At 35.9% G+C, this 27,080-nt stretch overlaps 1 protein-coding gene and 1 pseudogene across 1 annotated transcript; both read right to left on the reverse strand.

Moving 5' to 3' along the window:
* Positions 1 to 4,219: 4,219 nt before the first annotated feature.
* On the reverse strand, positions 4,220 to 4,289 carry LOC122725214 (annotated as a pseudogene).
* Positions 4,290 to 24,703: 20,414 nt separating this feature from the next.
* Positions 24,704 to 26,800, reverse strand: LOC110627122 (amidophosphoribosyltransferase, chloroplastic). Its single transcript, XM_021773367.2, has one exon. The coding sequence runs from the start codon at positions 26,697 to 26,699 to the stop codon at positions 24,936 to 24,938; it is 1,764 nt and encodes a 587-aa protein (XP_021629059.1). The 5' UTR covers positions 26,700 to 26,800; the 3' UTR covers positions 24,704 to 24,935.
* Between the last annotated feature and the right edge of the window lie 280 nt (positions 26,801 to 27,080).

The following is a 27,080-nucleotide window of genomic DNA, read 5'->3' on the forward strand; positions in this document are numbered from 1 at the left end:
GTTTACTGTTATTTGATGCACATTGGAGAAACTAAAATTTTCAATGTGATTGTTTCAGCCCATGATTTTAGAAAATCAAAATCTTATTGAATTGAAAACAGAATTACCATGTATGGGGGATCGTAGCTATTAAAGGCTAAAAATGTAGCAACGCGTCAAGGGGTCTTAGAGAGCATAGGAGGAAGACACAAGCTCACGTGCGGCTTAAAAATAAATAATTATAAAAATAAATAATATAAACATTGTGTAATTAATATAATATTGATTACATATAAAATATATATCACATAGTATTTATTTCATTACACTATCACTATTGTCGATTGAACTACATACCCAAGTAAAATAATCATTAAAATGCATTATATGAATTTTATTTTTAATTAATTATAAGATTAAAATGATAATCCAATTTTTAATGCATTACAATTTTAATTTTTTAATATATACTCAATTTACTAATACATTACTAAATGTATATTATACTAATTTAAAATGAATTTTTTTAGAATTAAATTGAATGTTATAAATATATTGAGTATAATTATATATTTAAAATACAAATATTTACATTTATCTTTAACTAGGTAAAATAATAGTTAAAATTTAGGAGTGTGATTGAGTGAAACTATTCATAAATTATTTGAGATTTAGCTTAATAAAAATTTGATTAGATTCAACTTGTCTTCTTAACGAGTGAAGTTTGATGTTAATTTTTAAATTCGCTTAATAAATAAATGGAGTGTGAATTTTATAGTATTTCACAAATTTTAATCAATTATAAATTTATGAATAGGTTCGTGAATTGATTCATTGAGTTTGCTTGTGCATAAACTTATTAAGTGGGTTGATCTGGTTCGTCTCAATATCATGATAGAATTGAATTCAAACTCAAATATTCTTAAACTTTGTGAGCTTCTTAAACTTTTATAAGTCAAATATCATGATAGAATTGAATTCAAACTCAAATATTCTTAAACTTTTAAACTTTTATAAGTCAAAGTGTGAGCTTCTTAAACTTTTATAAGTCAAGTTAATAAAATTAAGAGTTTATTTTTTTTCAGGTTTTAAGAATTAGCTTATATATATATTTAATTAAAATTATTTAGTTTAAATTTAATAATATTTAATTAAAATTTATTAGTGATAAATAAATTAAACTATATATAAATTATTTTTTATTAGATTTGAGATAAAAATTTAATTAGTTGATTTATTAAATAAATTAAATTTAAATTTATTAATATTTTACTCAAATTTTTTTTAAAAATTAATTAAAAAATTTAATAAATTAAATTAAACTCTTTAAATTTTAGCTCCATTGATTTATATTGAATTTAATTTTTTTTAATAAATGTGTAAAATTGAATACATTAAAATTAAATTTAAGCCCAATAGTTATTAACCCATTTTAATATTATTATTATATACATTAAAATAAAAAATAGACACGCCAGCGAAAAATCCTTGCATGCGCCCAGAATCTTTGAGAAGATGCCTTCATTTAAAGAGAAGAAACAGCAGAATTTAGTCTGCAGCAAAATAAATGTAGATTTATTATTAGTTCATCTTAGAATGCTACGCATAATTTTTTATATTATTTTAATGTTTAATAGTATAATATTATCTCTAATTTTTTAGATTATTTTTAATGAAAAATATTTTATTTATATTATTCTCTTTTCTTAATATTATATTATTTATTTTACTTTAATTTTATTTATTCATTTTACTCAAAAATACCATATTGTTTTATATATTCACCTCATATATTTACATATTTTATATTTTCATCTAATATTTAAATATACAATTATATTAAAGATAAATAAAAATACATTAATTATAAAAATATATTAATTAAATATTAATAATAAAATTACATTAATTAAAGATTAACAATAAAAATACATTAATTAAACATTAATTATAAACATACATTAATTAAACATTAGTTAACAAATTAAAAATAATATAAACTCATGCATATTAAATTATCAATAAAAAAATACAAACTAATTTAGATGATTATTTGAATTCATATATTTGCTCCCATAAATGTTCTATTAATGCATTATGAAGTGCAAAATGGACATCTTTATCCTTAATTTTTTTGTGTTTGAGCCAAAAATTGTTCAAATCAGGTAATTTCATCAACAACTATTTTAATAGTTGGAGTTGAAAATTCTCTACCGTCTTCAATAGGTGAATTAAGGTCACATTCATCCTCGATTATCATATTATGCATGATAATACATGTAGTTAATATATTATGCAATAGTTCTTTTTTTTAAAAACTTGATGGCCTTCCAACTATTGCAATATGTGACTGCAACACTTCGAAAGCACATTCAACATCTTTTCGACATGTTTCTTGTTTCATTGCAAAATACCTCTTCTTTCTTGTTTGTAGTTCACAAATAGTTTGCACAATAGTTGACCACTTTGGATATATACTATCAACTAAATAATAACTCGTGTTATATTATTTTCCTTAATAACATAATGAGCGAGAGGAGCAATACCTTTAGCAAGGTCGAAAAATAAATGTGATGACTCCAAAACATTAACATCATTATTGGAGCCAGACATTCCAAAATATGCATGTCATATTCAAAGGTCATAATCAGCTACAGCTTCTAAAATGATTGTTGGCAATCCACTACGGCCTATATATTGGTCAATCCATGCAGTAGGGCAATTTTTTCCATTTCCAATGCATGCAATCAAGACTATTTAATATTCCTGGAAAGTCACGTTGCTCACCAATATAGAGAAGTCTTGCAATATCCTGGGTAGTTGGTGATCTCAGATACTGCTCACCAAATGCCTCAACGATAGCTCGACAAAATCTCTTTACATTTTCAATTGCAATGGACTCCCCAATTTTCACATATTTGTCGATAGCATCCGTCGGCAAACCATACGCTAACATTCGAAACACAACTGTGATTTTTTAAAGAGTAGATAATCCAATTTTACCTACTGCATCTCTTTGTTGTTTGAAGTACGTATCATGCTTTTTATTGCATCGACAATATGAATGAATAAATTTCGAGACATTCTATATCGTTGACAAAACATTACATCATTAAATCGTGGATTATCTGAAAAATAATCCAGAAATAAATTACAATTAGCTGCTTCACGATCTCAATTGATTACTAGATGACCTGGAACAGAACCACCTTTAGAAACCTAATGTTGATTTTGTATTTGTTGCAAAACCATCTTATTTCTAAAAATTTGTTATTAACTACTTATATTTCCACTTTAAACTCATTATCATATGAAATATAATCATCAATATCCGAAGAAGATGATGATGAATTTTCAGCATTATTATTTGATGTACCTCTAACATAGAAATCCATTTTATATAACAATCTGTAGAATTTTTTTGACTCGAATTTAAGAGGAACTATAAAATATGAGTTATGTTTATATCTTAGAAGAATACATTATTTAATAGAAAAATATGGGAATAGGGATGCATACCATCCGAACATGAAGATTGAGATGAAATCCATATAACAGTCGATTTTAAGATGAAATCTATCAGAATACTGTTGGTTTAATTATTGTTGAAAATTTCATTTGACTTTATTAAAAAATGTGGGGATAGAGATACATATCATCCAAAAGTGGAGATTGAGATGAAATTTATCAGAATACTGTTGATTTAATTATTGTTGAAGATTCCATTTGACTTTATTGAAAAATGTGAAGATAGGGATGCATACCATCAGAAGGCGAAGATTGAAATAAAATCCATCCAATGGGTGATTTTAAAATGAAATTTATTAGGATACTGTTAGTTTAATTATTGTTGAAGATTCCATCTGACTTTATTGAAAAATATAGGGATATGGATGCATATCATCCGAAGGTGGAGATTTGAGATGAACATCCAACGGTTGATTTTAAAATGAAATCTATCAGGATACTGTTGATTTAATTATTGTTTAAAATTTCATTTAATTTTATTGAAAAATATGGGTGTAACATCCTCTGGGCCCACACCAGTGAATATTGTCCGCTTCGGGTCAAGGGATTGTCACCTTTTCTTCCCTCACAGTTTTGTTTCCGGGTCAAGGGATTTGATACCCTTTCTTCCCAAAATGCGTCCATTGGGATATCCAAGGCATACCCTTATAAGGTCTTGCCCCTTCTAACCTCTTTCCGATGTGGGATGCTTTTGATCCATCTACATAGGGTTCAAAATTTGGACCATTTCTTGATTTGTGCGTGTCATCCTTGCGGGGCCATGCTAATCTTCTCTGTATCGGAAATCGGACCACTACCGGCGCTAGAATTCAGATCGACTTAAGGTCGCCGAAACCCGTAGCAAGCCTACTATACATCTTGTGTACCTGTTAAGATCCCATACACGATCGTACATAACAATAAAAACTTAAACATTCCATGAAACCAAGCTTAACCTGTACATGTATTATACTGAAATCATAAAACCCATACTAGAGCCCTCATCAAATGCTCTAGTATGGTAAACATTACATGCCTCAAGTTTGGTCCAAACATAACTCATAATTAAAAACTTTTACATACTGATCATGTTAACAGGGATTACAAAGGTAAAGAAAAATGGGGCCAAACACAATTCTAATCCATTAAAATTTACATGTCCACACTATACTATTACAAAGACTATACCAGCTACTATGTTGACTTCCCGATACTATCTTGACCCTGCAAACTTGGGGTTAGAGGAAAGGGATAAACTACAAGAGCCTAGTGAGCAGAACATAAAAACAGTTTAATAAACATATGCTTGTATAAAATGCGTTATAATACAAACAATTCACATCAAGATGGACTTACGACCAGTAACCCTCTACATAATCCAATATGTCCGGCTCTCGACGGAGCTCCTCAAGACTTTTGCTTAAACATAACATAACATATCCATAATGCCAGGGGCGTAGAATGGGCAAGCTCTGATCTTTCTCTTACATCGTGCCAGGGGCGTAGAATGGGCAAGCCCTGATCTTTCCGTATCATATCATGTCATAACATCTTGAGGGCTAGTGGGTCATCCAATATCCATCTACATCAACAGTAAGTTATGCAATGCATCATATTTGTGAGTTCTAATGCAAACAGCCTAATACATAAACATGTCATCCGTGATGCATGAGCATGCTTAAAAAGTTTGATTACTTAAAAATAATAGATTAGATTAGTCCTACTCACCTCTGGCTGACGCTCGCCTAAAACTGGTGCAGTTTCTCACTGCAGGCCTCTATGGTCTCCCAGGTTCGATCCTACACAGATGGACTCAAATGAGAGACAAAACATAACTATTACATGACTCTAAACAACTCCCCAAAAATCCCCTAAAACATATCAAAACATGCACATGAAACAAGCAGAGGAAGGCTGGGCAGGGGACTTTCGGCGGCAGGTTCGGCGGCCGAAGATCCCTCACAGATCCGAAAGTCAGGGACCTTCGAGGGCAGGTTTGGCGGCCGAAACTCCACATAGATCCAAAAGTCAGCAACCTTCGGGGGCAGGTTCGGCGGCCTAAACCCCTTCACAGATTCAAAAGTCCATGCTTTTGGGGGCAGGTTAGGCGGCCAAAAGGCTGCCTCCACAAGTAGGTTTGGCGGCCGAACTCGGGTTCTCCAGCAAGGCAGAACCCGATTCTGCTCTATTTATACAGCCACCCAGCTTTCCAATCCTCACACCCAACTCCTCAAAAGTATGCATACTCACTTAAACATGCATAAGGGACATAGAAACTAGTCTATTTCCCAATAAACAATAATAAAAACTCATAAGAGCAAACATTCATTAAAACTCAACTTAAACCCTAAAACTTTAGATCTAACCATTTCATGCATTTTTAACCATTTACACCTTCTTAAAAACTTGATTAAAACATAAGAAAAGCAAGGATCTAAGCTTACCTCTTGGAGATCTAAAGGTGACAGCAACCCCAATGTGGAGATGAGGTAAAGCAGTCTCCGGAGGTCTCCAAGGTTTCAAAACTTGGATCCAAGCTCAAATCTTCAAAAACAAGGCAAAACTTATGAATTTTCTGAAAGATTTGAAGGAAAAACAATAAAATTCACAATGGGAGGGCATGAACCTACCTCTGCCCGAAAATGGAGAGAAAGTTCTCTCATCTTCGGGCTGAAGGCCTCTTATAGGTAGTTGGACGAAACCACCTTTGGGGGTCGAAAGGGGAGCTGGTTTTTCCCCCCAAAACTATTTTCTTCAAAACTCTTTTCTTTCTTTCTTAAAACCTCAAAATTTTCAAAATTCGTTTTATAAAAATCTTATTTTACCCTTCCTAAGGAGATTTCAGCCTTGAGATTTCGGGTTCCAACGAAGATTCTGTCGGAAGATTGAAATTCCGACGCCGGAGTCTAACCGGGTATTATATTATTGGTGGCCAGCTATGAAGAGGGAAGTGACGCAGTTTGTGTCCGCTTGCGAGATATGTCAGAGGGTGAAACTGGAACATCAGAAGCCAGCTGGAATGCTCAACCCACTATCGATTCCACAGTGGCAATGGGAAAATGTGGCAATGAATTTTGTGGTGGGATTACCAACAACTTCCAATAGATTAGACTCTATATGGGTAATAGTGGACAGATTGACCAAATCTGCTCACTTTATTCCTGTCAGGAGTGGTTACTCTATGGACAAATTGGTGCAGGTATACGTGGAAGAGATTGTCAGGCTGCATGGGGCTCCAGTATCAATAGTGTCAGATAGGGAACCCTAGTTTACCTCCAGATTTTGGCGGAGTCTGCAAAATGCTATGGGCACAAGGCTAGACTTTAGCACTGCCTTCCACCCACAGACTGACGGACAGTCAGAGAGGACCATCCAAACGATAGAAGATATGTTAAGAATGTGTGTGCTAGACTTTGGCGGTTCTTGGAGGCAACATCTACCGTTGGTGGAGTTTGCCTACAATAACAGTTACCATCCTCTGGGCCCACACTAGTGAATATTGTCTGCTTCGGGTCAAGGGATTGGCACCCTTTCTTCCCTCACGGTTTTGTTTCCGGGTCAAGAGATTTGATACCCTTTCTTCCCAAAACGCATCCACTGGGGTGTCCAGGGCATGCCCTTATAAGGCCTTGCCCCCTTCTAACCTCTTTCCGATGTGGGATACCTTTGATCTACCTACATAGGGTTCCTAAGAAAGGGTACCAATTCCTAGACCCGAAGTGGACAATATTCATTGGTGTGGGTCCAAAGGATGTTACAATTGGTATCAGAGCTTGGGCCTCATGAGTACGGTGTGCTGAGCGAGGACGCTCAGGCCTATATGGGGGGAAGGAACCCTATGTAGGTGGATCAAAGGTATCCCACATCGAAAAGAGGTTAGAAGGGGCAAGGCCTTATAAGGGCATGCCCTGGATATCCCAGTGAACGCGTTTTGGGAAGAAAGGGTATCAAATCCCTTGACCCGGAAACAAAACCGTGAGGGAAGAAATGGTGCCAATCTCTTAACCTGAAGCGGACAATATTCACTGGTGTGGGCCCAGAGGATGTTACAATAGGGATATAGATGCATACTATCCGAAGGTAAAGATTGAGATGAAATCCATTCAAGAATCGATTTTAAAATGAAATATATTAGGATACTGTTGGTTTAATTATTGTTTAAAATTTCATCTGACAATTTATATATATTGGAACGCCAACATCTACAACTTACCATAATTAGCCATACCCTTCAATATTTAATCACTCTGTAAACTATGACTTCAAGATCTGCATGATATTTTATCAATGATGATGTGCTATTATGCGAAATTTATCTAGATGTTTTACAAGATCCCGTTACAGGTAAATGATAGAGCATAAATTAGTCCATTTTATATCAATATTATTGATAAATATTTACATGATTTCTGCTTAATTTATTGCTTTTAATATTATTTTGCAGAAAATGGTGTAAAAGGACAATTTGGAGAAAATCCCTTCCTAAAACTGCCTTATTTGGAGCAAAAGAAGGTAAGTCTGTCAAATTGGATCCACATCAAGCAATTAGGCTTTTGGGACCGTTTATGGACCAGCCCATTCCCACACTTGAACCCGCTCCGTTCTTGCACATGGACCCACCAAGCTCAACTCACAGCAAATGGGCCGCCTTCACTTCACGCGAACCAAGCTCCGCCGAGGCGCTTCAATGGGCCAAGCACATGGACTCCATCTTGCACACGTGGACCAAGGCGCTCCAATTCCCATGCCAAAGCTTTTCACGGTACCAAGCGCACATGGCCCACACTCCCGCTCTTCAGCAATTCACTCCACCGATGGCCCATTCACGCACAATCACAAGACAGCCCGCGCTTCAAAGCTCTTCACATTGCCCTCACTCACGCAACGGACCCACAGAGCACTTCACAAATTCATCTGCAAATGGACCACGCACATGAGATCCCGCACATGGGCCCGCCGAACATCTCCTCACGTGGACCAAAGCTCGCGCACACCACGTCATCAACTTCAGCGCGTGGGCCCCGCCTAGGCTTCAACTCCATGCACATGGGCCAAAACACTTCATTGCTCCTGCACGCTCACGCGCACTGTGGACGACCCATTCCCTTCGCGTGGACCACTCACGCCTCAGCCCATTCAAGCGCCTGGACCCGTTCCCGCTCAAATGACCGCGAGCAATTTTCCTGAATAGGGCACCTCTCCTCTGCTCTATTTAAAGGATCATAAACGGACAAAGACGACACAATCTCTTCTTCCAATTCGGCAATTCCACCAACCGGCGCAATTTGGTTCTTCTTTCTTTTCTTTTCCTTTTTTTATTTTATTTTTCTGTTTTTAATTCAGTCATGAGTGAATTATTTTCATCTAGTTGAATATTGGTTGAAGTTTTAGTTGATTAATGGGTTGTGAGACTTGATCAAATATTGTTTAATTTTTGGGAATTCAATATTCATGCAATTTCATATTTAATTCTCATATTATTTTGTTATTGAGATCTACGTTGATTTTTTATTGCAAAATAATTATTTGTTAGTTTGAATAATTTAAGTCCATAATTGCTTAGGTTATTCTTACATGAGAACACTTGGGATAAAACCCAAGGAAATTGCATGATCTAGCGTTATCTCCATACGTTACGTTTGGGTGGCTAGGATTGGATCTCTCTATTTCTTAATGCAATTGACAATTATTTTGATGCCTAAGGCCCAATGACGTTACTTGACAATTTGTTAATTAGTAATTAATTAGAGGACGTTCTCTAATTGGTTTAATCATAAGGAGAGATAATGGTGGTGAGAAGCGTGTTTCATCCCCATAACTAATCTATTGAATCCACCCAAAAGAACAAAGTGTCTGTGATCAATCCCGACGATTAAAGTGGATCCAATACTTCAACTAGAGCTTTCTTATTATTTATTTCTCTTTTATTTTATTATTCGCTTATTTTAATTGCTTTTAGTAGTTTATTAATCAAATCAATCTCAAACCCCCCATTTTACTTTTACTGCAATTTATTTTTATTCCGCTTTTAGTTTATCTCATTTTTTGTTTATCTCATTGGTCTTGTTAAGAAAAATAAATAGGTAATCAATTCTCTGTGGATTCGATCCTTCACCACTATCTGCAGTTGTAAATTGTTGATAACCAAGAAGGTTATTTTTTACCGGCTTCGACAACCGCGAGTCAAAAATTGGCGCCGTTGCCGGAAATTGATTTAATTTATTTGTTTTTCTTTCAGGACCAAATTCCAAAAAAAAAGAAAAAAAGAAAAAAAGAGAGCACTCTGCGCAGAACCATCTTCTGAAACATCTCAATTCACATCTGAATCATGGATGAGGTAAGTAGATCTGATTTTTCTTTTCTGACATCTTTTATGAAAGACCTTGCCATAGACATAGTGCAACAGGTTCAAACATCTCAGCTACTAACACCATGTGGGAATTATGCATACATAGGATATCCAACTAATCAATGTTCTACACGTTATGAGTATGACCAGCCTAGACATACATTTGGAGGATACTATGAACAGCCAAGGCATGATCCATACTATAATACATACAGTCCATATTGGGGAGACCAACCGAACTATGGCTATGTTGAGGCTAACAACTACCAAGATTATCAAGAATATCAAGCCCAACCAGCACCTCCAAGTTCCAATATGCACCTTGATGAAGATAAGACAAGGACATTGGCAGTTACGTTGCAAAGTATGCAACAACAAATGGATCAAATGGCCATCTCATTGAATGCACTCATGTTAAGAAGAGAGCAAGAACTTCAAGATGTGGAGGATGATGAGGAAAGTTGGCAAGTACAAGAACAAGCCTCTGAAGAAACACAACCAGAATACTGTTTGTCCAAACAAACTGATCAAACAGAACCTGTTGTTGATTTAGATATCATTGATTATTTGAGCAAAGATATTTTTTTATACAAATCAAGATGATATACTAAACAATGATCCTTGCAGGGAAGAGAGCCAAAAAGAGCCAGAACTGAAAGAAACTAACTGTTACATCCAACAGGTGGACTGCGAACACGCACAGAACAAAGGAGAGCCAATCACACCTCTTCAGATCAATCTTGCGCAGTCAGAAGGAACTCCAACTGAACCACCTCAGCTTGGACCGCAGGACAATCCTGCAACTCTTCTAGTTGCACCTCTTCAGCTTCCATCGAATGAAACTCCTTTCATTCTTCCATTGCAGATCAATCTTGCGCAAGAAGGAGTACCTGAAATCCTCTCAGGCGCGTCCTTTCAGCTTCCAACACAAATCAGTCTTCCACCTCAGCTAGGTCCTATGCAGAAGGAGGAAACTGAAACCCCTTTCATCCTTCCAATTCAAACAGTCCATGCCCAGGAGGAACAAATGGTAGTCCAATGGCCCAAACCAAAGGAGCATGCAGATCAATGCCTGCCCAAACCTCCAGATAAGGTAGAATTTGTTTTGCCTGAACTTAATGCCAAATTGCAGCCGCCCATGGAGAAATATCAATTGAAGTTGGAAGTGCTCAAAAATGCAAACATAAGGGCTAGAGGCACACCTCATCTGAAAGAGGAGAAGCTAATCATGTTACTTCATGAGTACATGGAAAAAGTAGGATGGGCTATGACCAAATCAAAAAGAGTGCTACACTTTTTGCTCAATACAGTTGGGACTCTCTTCCCCTCTCCAATTACTTGAGCCTTGATCAAGTGGATCACACCATGCACACCACACTCAGGGGAGTACTCAGTTTCCTTTGTTCTTTTATGTTTCTTATACATTGAGGACAATGCATAATTTAGGTGTGGGGGTGCATATTTCTGAATTTTTACTTTTTAAGTTTATTTTTGCTTTGATTTTTAGTTTGCTTGCATTAGTTGAAATTTTTCATTTTTGCTTTCAATAACACACAGATAGCCACAATTTTTTTTTTATTATTTATTTTGTTTCTGTTTTTTTTATGCTTTACTCATCATATAGACTATATTGGATAAGTTTTTCTTTCCATGACTCCATTGATGTGATGACTCTTTAAACTTATGTTGAATCAATTGCAGTGAGTTATATTCCTGTTTGAGAATCGCCTCTTGAATTGAATCTTTGAGCTTTCCATGGTGAAAAATATATTGATGACCCTCAATTGATGAAAATAAATTTAAAAAAAAAATTGTGTGAATGAACTTAATGTGACTTGATTTAGCAATTGGTGTTAATTTGCCCAAATTATTGAGAGAAAGAAAATTCAGCAAAGGCAAAGACCTCAAAAGCACAAATCAAAAACTGTTCCAATGGTCAAAAGACTAAGAACAGAGTTAGTAGCCACTTGGAAATGTGACCAACTGAGTAACTGGGGGTGGGTATCACAAATATGTACCTTCACGTCAAAAGGTTGGTGACTTCTTCAAGCAAGATCTAAAGTGTAAAAAGCCTGAATAAAATACTTCAAGGTAAGGGCAAGTCACTCAAAAGCTAGAAAAGTCTTAACAAATAATGTACATGTATGATCTCTCTTGAGGAAAATAAATCATAGCCATGGTAAGCAAAGGGAAACAAGGAAAGGAGGTAAGTGATCTTCATGCATATATTGTTCACTGCAATGCTTCAAAATAGGGGTCTAGAGTAAGAACTTAAGTAGAAATAAGAGTCTAGAGTGAGAAAGCTTATTTGACTATGTTCATTTGCTTGAGGACAAGCAAAAGGCTAAGTGTGGGGGTATTTGATAGAGCATAAATTAGTCCATTTTATATCAATATTATTGATAAATATTTACATGATTTCTGCTTAATTTATAGCTTTTAATATTATTTTGCAGAAAATGATGTAAAAGGACAATTTGGAGAAAACTCCCCCCTAAAACTACTTTATTTGGAGCAAAAGAAGGTAAGTCTGTCAAATTGGATCCACATCAAGCAACTTGGCTTTTGGGCCCGTTTATGGACCAGCCCATTCCCACACTTGAACCCGCTCCGTTCTTGCACATGGAACCACCAAGCTCAACTCACAGCAAATGGGCCGCCTTCACTTCACGCGAACCAAGCTCCGCCGAGGCGCTTCAATGGGCCAAGCACATGGACTCCATCTTGCACACGTGGACCAAGGCGCTTCAATTCCCATGCCAAAGCTTTTCACGGTACCAAGCGCACATGGCCCACACTCCAGCTCTTCAGCAATTCACTCCACCGATGGCCCATTCACGCACAATCACAAGACAGCCCGCGCTTCAAAGCTCTTCACATGGCCCTCACTCACGCAACGGACCCACAGAGCACTTCACAAATTCATCTGCAAATGGACCACGCACATGAGATCCCGCACATGGGCCCGCCGAACATCTCCTCACGTGGACCAAAGCTCGCGCACACCACGTCATCAACTTCAGCGCGTGGGCCCCGCCTAGGCTTCAACTCCATGCACATGGGCCAAAACACTTCATTGCTCCTGCACGCTCACGCGCACTGTGGACGATCCATTCCCTTCGCGTGGACCACTCACGCCTCAGCCCATTCAAGCGCCTGGACCCGTTCTTGCTCAAATGACCGCGAGCAATTTTTCTGAATAGGGCACTCTCCTCTGCTCTATTTAAAGGATCATAAACGGACAAAGACGACACAATCTCTTCCAATTCGGCAATTCCACCAACCGGCACAATTCGGTTCTTCTTTCTTTTCTTTTCCTTTCCTTTTTTTTTATTTTATTTTTTGGTTTTTAATTCAGTCATGAGTGGCTGAATTATTTTCATCTAGTTGAATATTGGTTAAAGTTTTAGTTGATTAATGAGTTGTGAGACTTGATCAAATATTGTTTAACTTTTGAGAATTCAATATTCATGCAATTTCATATTTAATTATCATATTATTTTGTTATTGAGATCTACGTTGATTTTTAATTGCAAAATAATTATTTGTTAGTTTGAATAATTTAAGTCCGTAATTGCTTAAGTTATTCTTACATGAGAACACTTGGGATAAAACCCAAGGAAATTGCATGATCTAGCGTTATCTCCATACGTTTGGGTAGCTAGGATTGGATCTCTCTATTTCTTAATGCAATTGACAATTGTTTTGATACCTAAGGTCCAAGAACGTTCCTTGACAATTTATTAATTAGTAATTAATTAGAGGACGTTCCCTAATTGGTTTAATCATAAGGAGAGATAATGGTGGTGGATCTTTGTAATGTCGAATGCAAGTTATTGAGAAGGCTATAAGAAAATTGAATGGTTGTTATTGACAAGTTGAAACTTCAATCCTAATGGTGCTTCAGAGCAAGATCTGGTGAGTATTTATGTGGTAATTACTTTGTATATAAATCTTAGAATTTTCCTTAATATTTTTCAAATTATACAGTTCAATCAAGCGAAAACTTTACTTATGCAATATTCAAACTACAAAAAGGGATTCAAATTTGATCATGTTTGGAGGAGGTTATATATCATCGGATCAATATCTTAGTGTCAAAAAAGCAAAATTGAAGAAAAAAACTAGATGAATATTTTTCATTCGCTGTGAAATGCTTATATCACTACAAAAAAACAGACTATCAGTGACGGATTTTTCCGTCACTGAAAGTTAAAAATCCGTCGCTAAAGCTTTCAGCGATAGATTTCCGACGGACTCAAATCCGTCGCTTAAAGTCATGTCGCTAATTTTTTCCGACGGATCGGGCGTCCGTCGGAAATATTAGCGACGGATTTCCGACGGATCTGAATTCCGTCGGATAAATTTGCGACGGATTTTCCGACGGATAATTTCGTCAGAAATTTTTGCGACGAACTAGTTCGTCGCTAAATCCGTCGGAAATTTCTAAGTCACGTGATGCATAATCCGTTGCAAATAATTAGCGACGGAAAAGTTCCGTCAGAAATATTAATATTCAATAATATTAATAATATTATTTATATTTTCAATAATATTCATTATCGTCAACAAAATATTTTTCGATTTTATTTAGACATTCTTATAATCTAAATAGTTTACAACTAAAAAATAAATTTAATATAAATTAAAAGTCATTCATAATCATTATAATTCATATTCATACACACAAATACTTCACAATGTTTACAAAATCGAAAGTTTAGAACAAATCCATATACTTAACAATATTCATAAAATTTAAAACAAATCTATCAGTTTGCTGAAACATTTGATGGAAAAGTAGAATCTACAGTTGTGTGATGATGAAAATATGTTTGCTTGTCGAGTATGCTCTCGTGTTTCCTTTTGCATCTCTGTTGCCTCATGTCTTTCATTTATAGAGAGCTGCTGGCCATGCCCTCTACCTCTAAGATAATACTGCTCTTCTAGACATATGAAAAAAAAAATTTATATATAAATTTCAATTAACAATATTACAAAATTAATATAAAATTTTCTTTCTTCATAACAAAATTACAAAAAGTAGAATGAAAAAATAGAAATAATATGATAAACCCAAAAACTTGACATATAGAAACTCATGTGAAGAACATGAACCCTTCTAATAAAATTTTCTTTCTTAATAACAACAAAACGTAGAATGAAAAAAATAGAAATAACATGATAAACCCGAAAACCTGACATAAGATACTCATGTTAAGAATAAGAACACGATAATACAGTGAAAAAGATGACACAAGAAAGTTCTAGACTTAAGCTCAAGAGTCACAATAGAATACTCTACGTGTTAAAATAGCCAGCAATATTCCCCACATCAGATTCCACTACGCATATGCAAAAAGGAAAAGCTCCCATGCCTCATGGTCCTTCCATCAACACCAAGCACCCCATGGACCATGCTACAAGATCCTCTCACCCACCCCACACCAGCCTCCGTGGTGCAACTCCACTCAACTTCCTATCAACTTAAATTTTTAACCACCATCCTAAGCATAAACCAAACTATGAAAAATAAGGAACCAAATTATATCCTAGGAAACTGAACAATTTAGTAGAGATTATTATCTTTTTCCTTATCTCTCTTACAGGACAAAAACTCATCATATCTCCTTTTTACAGTATCAGAAAAGAAAATGCATCATACTTGGACATTATAGCAGATACAAAATGCAAATGAACATCATATTTCAAACCTCAGCTTAGAGCACTCCTTTATGGTAAATCAACCAAGAGAACAAAAAATCAAGAGTATCAATTTATTAGATAAGCTATTTTTCTGTACCTTCAAGAAAAAGAAGAATCAACATGCAATCAATCATAGAATGAATAACTAGCTCCTGCATATCATTCTGTATCATTACCTTGGATGAATTTAAAAGAAGAGAAACTCATCTGGTCTGGTGAAGGCTGAAAAATGATCCCAGCTTACCCCATGACACAAGCACACTACTCTTCAAAGTTTATTTCTATTTAAACTAAACAGCCATGACATATAAATGAAGTCAATTTTACTACAGTCAGATTATTTATTTGTTAGGCAAGAATGTAATACCTTAAAAAATTCAACAAATTTGGGAATGTCATTCGCAGACTCAGCAGAATTCATTTTCCTTCCCCGCTTCTCAGAAATGCTAATCAAGAGTTCTTTGGCACCTGCATCCAAATTATCAATCATAAATTGCAGGACTGCAATTAAGAGAAGTATATATCCACAATTCTCATGTTGATGTTGAACTTTTCAAGTGTTTAGAACCATATTTTTGGATAGTGAACAAAGATGTATGATGTATGATACCACAATTATTTATATATAAATTTCAATTTATATAAATTTTATATAAATTTCAATTTATATAAATTTTATAAATTTTATATAAATTTATATATAAATTTATATATAAATTTCAATTAAACGCAGCAAGCTGCTGCTTGCTGCGTGCCCACGCAGCAAGCTGCTGCTGCTGCGTGCCCACGCAGCAAGAAAATATTTTTAATTTTTTTTTATTTTTAAAATACTTGATTAATTAAAAATATTTTACTATCTGCAACCATTGAAGCAAATCCCATATTCACTAACTTACATGGAGTGGCGACGATCGGAAGTTGCACCGGCGGGTGGCAACGGCGGTGGAGGCGACAGCGAGGACGAGGCGACAGCGAGGACGAGGCGACAGCAAATCCGTCACGGGAACGGCGAGGCGACGGCGACGGTGAGTGGCAACGGGGCGTGCGACAGCAACTTGCGGCAGCTTTGGGACTCACAACGGCGACGGCGGCGGCGAGAGTGGCAGGAAGATTGATTCGGCGCTGAGGGGAAGATAGGAGAGGAAAAGTGTGGCTGAAATTATAAGAGATGAGGAAAGAGAAGTTTAGGGTTTTGTTTTTATATTGTTTGATTTTTCTGACGGATTAGCGACGGAATAAATTCCGTCGCTAATATTTTAAAAATCCGTCGCTAATCCGTCAAAAATTTAAACATAAAGTATTCGTCGCTGATCCGTCGCTAATTCCGTCGCTATTTTTTTTTCCGACGGAAGTAAATTCCGTCGCTAAATCCGTCACTGATACCTTATTTTTTTGTAGTGTATACTAATAATAAAAAATTTGTGGAATTGTTGGCGAACTCAACTGCAGAAAGGGAGAATGGTCAATAATATTGCTGAATCAAGGTCTGACTTACTGGAATATTAAATATTTAGTGTGTTATTGTTTATTATATTTTCAATTAATATATATTGTTCAATTATAATATATGTGCAATTCCACTTATTTTGTATAATATATTATAAATAAATTAATTTATCATAAATACTATTTATAGTTAAAAATATATTAATTTAAATTAAATTTTTATAATTACAAAAATATAAAACAAATTAAAAAATATAATGTATTAAGAGAGTGAACAAATAAGAATTTAATTGAAAAGTTCTAAATATACAAATAGTAAGAAATGACTTTTGTGAAAAAGATTACAAGTTTTTAGACTATATTATAAATTAATAAAAAAAAAATTAAATAACACTAATATGGCGTGATATTATAGCAAAACACCAAAATTACATTCAATTGAGACTACAATGCTGTAATAGCAATAACAAAAGCTATGTATGAAGGAGGCGAAAAACTACCAAATTCAGTCAGTATTAAGAAGAGAACTTCATTATCCATAAAACAAATAAGCAACTCCTAATTAAAGCTAATCGAAGAGTCTAAGTATAACACGGGTAAGGTAATAGAGTCGTTGATTCCCTCATAATTGGATTGTAGTTAGTTTTTGAGCGTTAACCTCTATTTTGTAACTTTTATATGTTTAACTGATAATGGTTCTAAGTTCATTGTAATGAGTGCAAGATGACGTGATTTTCAAAATTTTTGAGTTTTTCTCAGTTTTATAATTATTAAATTAAATATTTTTATTTAATTGATTTTTTAATTTTATAATCATTAAATTAAATATTTATATAAAATTAATCAATTAAAATGTGTATAATAAGTGAGAAATTTAAATAATTTAGATTTCGTTTGTTTATAAAGTAATTTATATTTAGAAAATATTTTTTATGAAAAATGTTTTAATTAGATAACTTATTTTTTATTATTTAATTTTAATATTAAAATAAAATTTATATAAAAAATTTTAATAATAATTTTCAAAATATAAAAAATAATTTATTTTTTTAATTAAAAAATATTTTTATTAACTAATTTTTTTAAATAGTTTCAAATATTAAAAATCTAAAAAAATATTTTCCGTGAAATAAAATGTAGGCTTAATAATTATTAATTTTCGTATTGATTCAATGATTGTTGTATAGTAAAATATCTCCCCATAAAATTAAGATATAAATGAATCATTCGAACTAAAATTTAAAAAATTTAAATTTGATTTATTAAAATTTTCAAACGCGAGCCGAATTCAAAATTTTACATATTCTAAATTTAAACTGACTATTAATAAATTTAATATAAAATAACGGTTTAATTACTTTTTCGCAACTGTTATAAAGCGCCATTAAATATAAAATAATTTTTTATTAAAATATATTATCGCATATAAATTTTTTATAATAATTTTAAATTATTACTAATGTTATTTTAGTAATATTAAAACGATAATTTCAGTGAAAATACTGTTATCTAAACTCTAAAATATAATAATATTTATTTATAAAAATTTTATTATATTTTTTATTATCATCATTAAAATTAAATAATAAAAAATAAATTACTTTATTAAAAATAATTTATTTAGAAAACATTTCTATATATAAATTGTCTTACATGAAATAAACTGATGATCGCTAGGCCTCTAATATCCGGACCACAGTCGAGCTCACGTTGGATGGTCAGACTGTAACCACATCAAAATTCAATATGCAGGTCTGTCCTATAGCACGCAGTCCAAGCCACGCTCGGGCAAAATAGGGCTCGAGTCCGACGGAGAGGGATCAAGCTCAACTGACTTGATGGGTCAATGGGAAACAGACCCTTCCACATCCGGAATCACGTCAACACAGGCGCCAGAGGGAATTAAATAGTCGCTTGATAATAGAGAAAAGGGTAGTACGTCCATACGTACGACTATGCATGATAACGATGTAATACCCAGCTAGACTCCGACATCGGAATTCCCACTTTCCAGCAGAACCTCGGATGTCGGAACCCTCTAGAAGGGTAAAATATGTTTTTATAAAATGTTTTTACATGTTTTTATAGTTTTAATGAAGAAAAAAGTGAGTTTTGAAAGAAAAGACCAAGGAAGGAAAAAGCCAGGTTCGGCCGCCGAACATTGGCCTCTTGCGGAGGCACCTTTAGCCCCCGAAGGTGGTCTGGCTAGCCACCTATAAAAGGCCCCTTATCCGAAAATGGGCGAGTTTTCTCTCTCTATTTTCGGGCATAGGTGAGATTTCGCCCTTCCATGGTCGATTTGTTATTTTCCTTCAATTTCTTCAAGTTTTTGACAAGTTTTCATCTTGTTTTGAAGTTTTTGAGCTAAAGATTAAAGTTTTGAGGCTTGGAGACTCCCGGAGCTCGATTTCTCCCAATCTCCAAGTTTGGATCATCCTCCTCTCGATCTTCAAGAGGTAAGTGTAGATCCTATCTTCTTTTATGTTTTTAAGTAAGTTTTATGAAGGCTTAAGGAGTTTTGATGCATGTTTAGGCTAGTTGTATAATGTTAGAGTTTATGTACCCTTTATGTTAAATGCATGCTAAATGTGATGTTTGTTGGGATATATGTTAGTTTTATGCCCTTATATGCTTGAGTATGTGTTTATGCCTGTTTTAGTATAGTTTTGATGCATAATGGGTTGTTGTGCGTGGCTGGTTTTGCAAGGCAGAATCGGGTTGTTGGGAGGGCTCAGGTTCGGCCGTCGAAGCCAGTTTCGGCCGCCGAACCTGCTTGTGGAGGCAGTTTGGCCGCCTAAACTCGCCCCTGAAAGTTTGGACTTTCGGCTTTGGAGGGGAGTTTCGGCCACCGAATCTGCCCCCGAAAGTGGGTGACTTTCGACTCTAGAGGGACTTTCGGCCGCCGAACCTGCCGCCGAAAGTGCCTTGTTCAGCCTTCCTTTGCATGTTTTCTATGAATGTTTTATAATGTTTTAGGGGGATTTTGGGGAGTTGTTTAGAGTCTTTTTAGAGTATGTTTGGTCCCTCATTTAAGTACACCTGTATAGGATCGGACCCGAGGAACCGAGGAGGCCACCAGTGTTAGCTGCTTCAGAGTTAGTCCAGAGTCGGCCAAAGGTGAGTAGAACTGAACTATATTTTAAAGTAAATGAATTTTTAGCATGTTCATGCATCATGAATGCCATGATATGTACTAGGTTGTTTTACATTAGTATTCACGAATATGATGCATTGCATAATATGTTGTTGATGTGGATAGTTATTGGATAACCCATTAGTCCTCGATATGATATGATATGGCACGGAAAGACCAGGGTTGCCCATTCTACGCCCTTGGCACAGAGTGAGGGAAAGACCAGGGTTACCCATTCTACGCCCCTGGCACAGTTGGACATGTTATGTTCTGTTTAAGAGAAAGTCCTGAAGAGCTTCGTCGAGGGCCGGACATTTATTGAATATGTAGAGGGCTATTGGTGACAATACCATCTTAAGGTGATTTACTTGTGTTGTGATGCATTTTATGATGACATATCTTTATAAACTGTTTTATTGTTCTGCTCACTGGACTTTAATAGCTCATCCATTTTCCCTAACCCCCAGGCTTGCAGGTTCAGGATAGATCGGGAAGTCGTCAAGGTTGAAAACTTTGCTTATGTAATAGATTAGTAGTAGACATGATATGTAAAATTATGTATTATAATGTAAGGTATTGTCCAGTGACGTATTGAGGATTAGTATTGTGTTTGGCTCTAATGTATGATTAATCCCTTTTTGTACATGATTTTATGTTAATGTTTAATGATGAGTTATGTTGAACCAGGCTTGACATATGATATGTTACCCCGCTAGAGCATTTGATAAGGGCTTTAATGTGGGTTTTATGTTTACAGTTATGGTGCATGCACATGTCAAGCTTGGTATATAAAAAGTTTAAAACTTTTTGAAAATGTGTGATCATGTATGGGATTTTATCAGGTACACAGGATGTATAGTAGGCTTGCTACGGGTCCCGGCAACCTTAAGTCGATCTGAATCCTAGTGCCGGTAGCGGTCCGGTTTTCGGGTCGTTACAAACGACATGTGGTATTGTAGCATAGTTGCGGTTACACGTCACTAGAGGACAAAAGGGAAAAAGAATAAAAGAAGAGGGTGTGAACCATTCAAACTAAACTCACATACACATATTGATACGGATCCAATAGGGCAAATTTCTAACAATAGTGTTGAGCAAACTTATGTCATCCAAATAGATCTAAAAGGAGTTCAAAATCATATTCATATAATCCATATATATTTGGGGCGTGCTTCAACTCATATGGAGCAGATTTGATGCAACACTTGCAATTATAGGTTTAGGAAGCCTAATCAAACATATGGACTAAAACTATACAAAGGGAAACATAAAGTGAAGATCAAGAAAGGTTTTTGTGAATATTCAATTTTGTTATGATGGGCTCATTATGTGTTATTATTTAAACACTTGTTTTATTTTAGTTTTGTCTGGGCTGGTGTTCTTACCATATTTTATCTTTTAAATTTTAGAGTGTTGGACTATGTTTTGGGTTTATGTTTTAATACTTATGTGTTTGATGTGCTATTTTAGAGTGTGATTGGACTTAGGTCTTATGTGTGGTTCGGCCAAACCTCAAATGAGTGTCTTAGGGTTTTATTTTTTATCCTTACTATATAAGGATAAGGGCAGTTTTGAATCTAAATTTTCAAAATTCCTTTTCATACATTTGGCGTGTATTGCTTTGAGTGAGAGTGAGGATTTACTTTCATCAATTGAACTAAGAATCTTGACTAACTTATCAATTATTCATTGTGGCATTTGTCGGATTCTCATCTAAATCTTTCGATTATTGGTGTTTCAGCTTTTTTAAGTGTGGAGTGCCATAGGAGATGAGTTTATCAAATCTTTGGATTCCATATCTATTTGTGCGTGTGGGTTTGAGGCTTGTGCCATAAGATTTCGCGTCACAAACCCTACCCTTTTTTTCCTGTATTGAATTTTAGATCATCACTTGACGCCATCTGTGGAAATGAAGGAAGATCTTTTCATCACCAGAGTTCTTATCTTCATCACACCCGCTGAGATTCATATGACAAATCACGGCGAAAACCACGCTGGAAACACCCAAATGACCTGAGTTCTACTCAAGAAGGACCACAATTTTAATTTTCCAGCCCCACAACCCCATTGAACCAACCATCCATATTGTTTAATCTCTCATCGAGCTCGCCAGGGACCGTGCCTAGAACTACCATGTCTGACCAAAGGCTATAAAACATGGCTATTCAACTTCAAATTATTGCACATTGATTAGGGCAAATATTGCAGCAGAATGGACTTAATGCCCCATTGAATGTATTGCCTGTAGCCGAAGGATTCAATGTTAACGAACCTCAACATACCCTAAACCACCAAATCCCTCAATAGAGCAGTAGGAGGACAGGTGAAGGAGATGGGGAGGCCAGCAGGAGAAATGAGCCTGTGGCCAAAACAAGGGGCCGAATGGTAAGGGAGCTTATCGAGAATGACAAAGTCGAAAGCTATTCTTCGAAATCAGTAGGAAAATCAGAAAGTGAAGAGTTAGAGAGAAACTACTGCCTGGAAAAGCGACCGAGAAGATAAGAGGCAAATGTAGACCAGAAACTGGAGAGAATGAAGGAGCAGCTCTTAGCAGAGCTGTAGGCACGAGAAAACAACAGCCCCTACTACTGACCTCATCCCTATTCGTGAGATGAGTGCAACAAGAAACTATTTCTAAAAAGTTCATGATGCCACTAATAGCCGCATACGATGGCACGGGAAACCCTCGGGAGCATGTCTTGAACTACAAGATGTTCATGGAGTTGCAGACTCATTCTAATGCCCTAATGTTCAAAGTCTTCCCTACCACTCTCACCGGACCAGCCCGAACATGGTTTAATAGCCTAGAAGCAAGGAAGCATTAAAAGTTTCATGGACCTAGCCAGTGTATTTATCAATATATTCATTGTCAGGGTCCCGGCGAAGAAAAAAACCAGCTACCTAAAGACAGTCAGACAAACTAAAAATAAGTCCCTAAAAGAGTATGTAGTCAGGTTCAACTTGGAAGCTTTGCAAATCCCCGAACTCGATGAAACCAGAGCGGTGAAAGCCATCAGAAAGGGACTACCTCCTTGGAGTTTTTTGACTCATTGTATAGAAAGTCACCCATTATCCTAGCAGAATTGATGAAAAGGGCAGAGAAATATATAAGGCAAGATGATGCCTTAACCACTAGTAGATTCTCTCGGGAAGCAAGAGACAGGGGGAAAGTCGTGGAAGACAAACGACCTGAAATGCAGGAGTAGAGGCATAATCGGGGGCTGGAGACATTGAACAAGCACGAATGGGAAAGGAAGGAACATAGACCATACCAACTCCGGATCCCATGAAAGAAGAGAAGCTGATGCGAGCAGAAGAGATCCAGACAAGTGTTGTCAATACCATCGGACTCATAGACATGACACTAATGATTCTATCAATTGATAAATGAGATAGAAAGACTCATAGAAATAACATCTCAAGAACTTTGTAAAGAAGTTGAAAGGGCAGAGACCCCAATAGAACGCAATGGTAGAGAGACTCCATAATAAAATAGGGAAACCATAATGGCTCCAGCAGAATGATCAACATGATCGTGGGAGGAATTAGGGATCGTATGAGCAGAAGGGAAAGAAGAGAAGCAGGAATGGGGAAGGGAGCAGTATCAAAATTATGCAGAAAGTAAAGCACTCCCAATGATCATCTCTTTCTCTTCGGAAGATGCTCATAGAGACCAAATGCCTCATGATAATACTCTGATCATAGAGGCCATCATTCACAACTTCCAGGGAAGATCATTGCAGCTGCACTTATAACTTCAAAAGATATTTATCCAAATGCCCCATGATGATACTCTGAGGCCATCGTTCACAGCTTCCAGGGAAGATCATTGCGGCTGCACTTATAACTTCAAAAGATATTATAAATAAATGAGTCAAATTTTTAGGGCTGGTAAGCTAAACAAACACCCACCCTACCATAAAGGCTTCAAATCTTAACAATCCTGTTGTACTTTGCGACTGTTCCAGCTCCTTTTGGATTTTAATTTCCGATCCTAAATTTAAAAGAACCAGTTTCTGAGTGTTCTATCTCGACTTTACTCTGGAGTAAGTATAAAAAGGAATTAATTTGGAGTTTTTCTTGTTGTATATGAACCAAACCAATAATAATATTGGTTCACATCAGCCCTAAACTGCCAAAATTGAACAAATTGAGTTTCTTGGAGACAAAACATGCTATATAAAATATGAAAATTTATACGAGTACTTTACTTTCTGACTGGATTAACCTGGTAATTGCACAATTCCCTCTTCAAGTATTAACTTGTCCAATTATGAAGATAATCATCTATCCTGCAAAATCACCTAAATTTTTTTCATATAGAATGTATTTTCTATTAAATCTCAATAGAAATCAATTGTAAAATTATGAATGCTGCAAGTGATCGGGATTCAATTCACCTACCTCTCCTCCCCCAAATATCTATTAAAAAAAAAGGGGGGGTCTAAATTAGTTCACCACATTCCATCTAATTGCACTTAAACCTTATATCTTATCACCAATTGATTGCAACATTCATCCCTTGCATAAAAACAGTTCTTATCACCAATTGAGTTTCATAAAAGAACTTGTCTACCATCAAGTTAAAGATAAAACCAAGAGCTTCTCAAATTAAAATCTTGTAAGCTTTACAAGACCCAACAAAATTGTTAAAGTTCTAGTTTTGGAACCTCAATTATCCAAGGAAGCATATAAAGTTTCATATAGAAGAATCATTGAAATACTTGCCACTCTCTGCATCAAATCCTTGACGGTTGATACTCTTAATGATCCATCAATATCCGCAAATTGAAGCTAAACCCAAAGAATAATATATCATGACAAGGATGATAACTTCTGGACATCCCTTTTTTTCTCCATATCCTGATTTCGAGGTCCTTGAACCCAACCCCCATCAATGGATTCAATGCTTCCGTTCAACCCATCATCCACAAAATCACCAACCCTTTTCACTTTAACTTCCTTTGGCAGAACTGGGTACCTCCCAGAGAAGCAAGCATAACAATAGTTTGGAGAATCATCGCCCAAAAATTTTTTCAAGCTATCCAATGGTAGAAAGGCAAGAGAATCACACCCAATGAACTCCCTGATTTCCTCCACAGTCATTCTATTAGATATCAGCTCCTCAGAACTTGGTGTATCTACTCCATAGTAACAAGAAGCAATAATTGGAGGGCTCGAAATCCTCATATGAACCTCCTTAGCCCCAGCCTCCTTAATCAACCTAACAATTTTTGACGAGGTAGTTCCTCTCACAATTGAATCATCCACAACCACAACTCTTTTCCCCTCCAACACTCCCCTTACTGGTGAGAGCTTAAGCTTAACACCAAAGTCCCTAATCTTCTGTGATGGCTCAATGAAAGTTCTTCCCACATAATGTGACCTTATCAATCCTTGTTGAAATGGCACACCTGCTTTAGCTGCAAAACCAAGTGCAGCCACCACTCCTGAATCTGGGACTGCAATCACAACGTCACAATCAACAGGAGTCTCAGTAGCAAGTATTTCACCAAAAAGTCGCCTCGACTCATAAACAGACCTACCAAATACTTCTGAATTAGGCAAAGCAAAGTAAATATGCTCAAATATGCATTGCTTTGGTTCAGGGTGGGGCAATAGGCAAAGCGATTGAATTCCATCTTTATCCACCACCAAAACCTCACCAGGATTAACTTCTCTCTCGTACGTAGCCTCAATCAAATCAAGAGCACAAGTCTCAGAAGCAAACACAATAGCACCATTACTTCTTCTCCCCATAACCAAAGGCCTAAACCCAAAAGGGTCCCTCACCGCAACCAACTTATCCTCTGTCACAAACACCATAGAATAGGCTCCTTCTAACTTCTCGCATGCAACAACAATCCTCAGAAAGAAAGGCCTAGCCTTGGAAATCGCAATCAAATGCAAAACAACCTCTGTATCAGAACTAGTATTAAAAATCGAACCAGAATCTTCAAGGTCAGCCCTCAATTTCCTGTAATTCACTAGATTCCCATTGTGGGCAACCCCAACAGATCCAAACCGGTACCCAGCAACAAAAGGTTGAACATTTTTAAGCATAGAAGACCCTGCAGTAGAATATCTGACATGCCCTATAGCTAAATCACCAGGTAGCTTATCAAGTTTTGATTCGTTAAAGACATCAGAGACTAACCCGACACCGGTAACAGATTGCAGAACGTTATTATTGACAGAAACAATACCGGCACCTTCTTGGCCTCGATGCTGCAAAGCATGAAGAGCTAAATAGCAAAGACGAGAGGCTTCTGGGTCGCCATAGATACCCACAACACCACACTCTTCACGGGGTTTATCGTCATCATCAAAATGGAAACCGAAAGAAGAATCATCTGGGTAGTTTTCATTTGCCGAGATAACATGAGAGATGGGGTTGTTGGAAGAGAAAGTGAGGAGAGCTTTGCGGGTGTTAGAGACGGAAGAGGGTGTGACAGGAAAAAAAGAGGGTTTATGTAGGGTTTTGGGAAGGAAGGGGAGAGAAGCTTTCTGGGAAGCTTGAGAACTGGAATTTAAGTAGAGAGAGGTTCTGGAGAGATTGGTAGTAGAGGAGGCGGCCATAGGAACGCAGACGAGGGACGGGAGAAGTAGGAGGAGGAGAAGAAGAAGAGGGCGTGAGAGCGAGAGAGCGTGAAAGGGATTGGAGTAATTTTACGGTTAAAACACCTACAAGGATGGCAACTAAATAAAAATTTAATAAAAAATAAAAATATATTCTATAAAAAAATCTGACAATTTTTTTTAAAAAAAATCGAATATATCTACATAATAATTTTTTAATTATTTTATATTTCATGCCATATGTTTGTGTTTAATTATAATTCCACCCGGCGAATTTAGATCTTTAATTAAGTACAAATAATGACATTCTATAATTTGAGTTTTATTATTACGAGTGACTTGTTGGTTTATTGATATTTGGTGAAAATAGAGTTTTTTCAG

This window comes from Manihot esculenta, chromosome 11 (assembly GCF_001659605.2).
Source record: "Manihot esculenta cultivar AM560-2 chromosome 11, M.esculenta_v8, whole genome shotgun sequence".
NCBI lineage: Eukaryota > Viridiplantae > Streptophyta > Magnoliopsida > Malpighiales > Euphorbiaceae > Manihot > Manihot esculenta.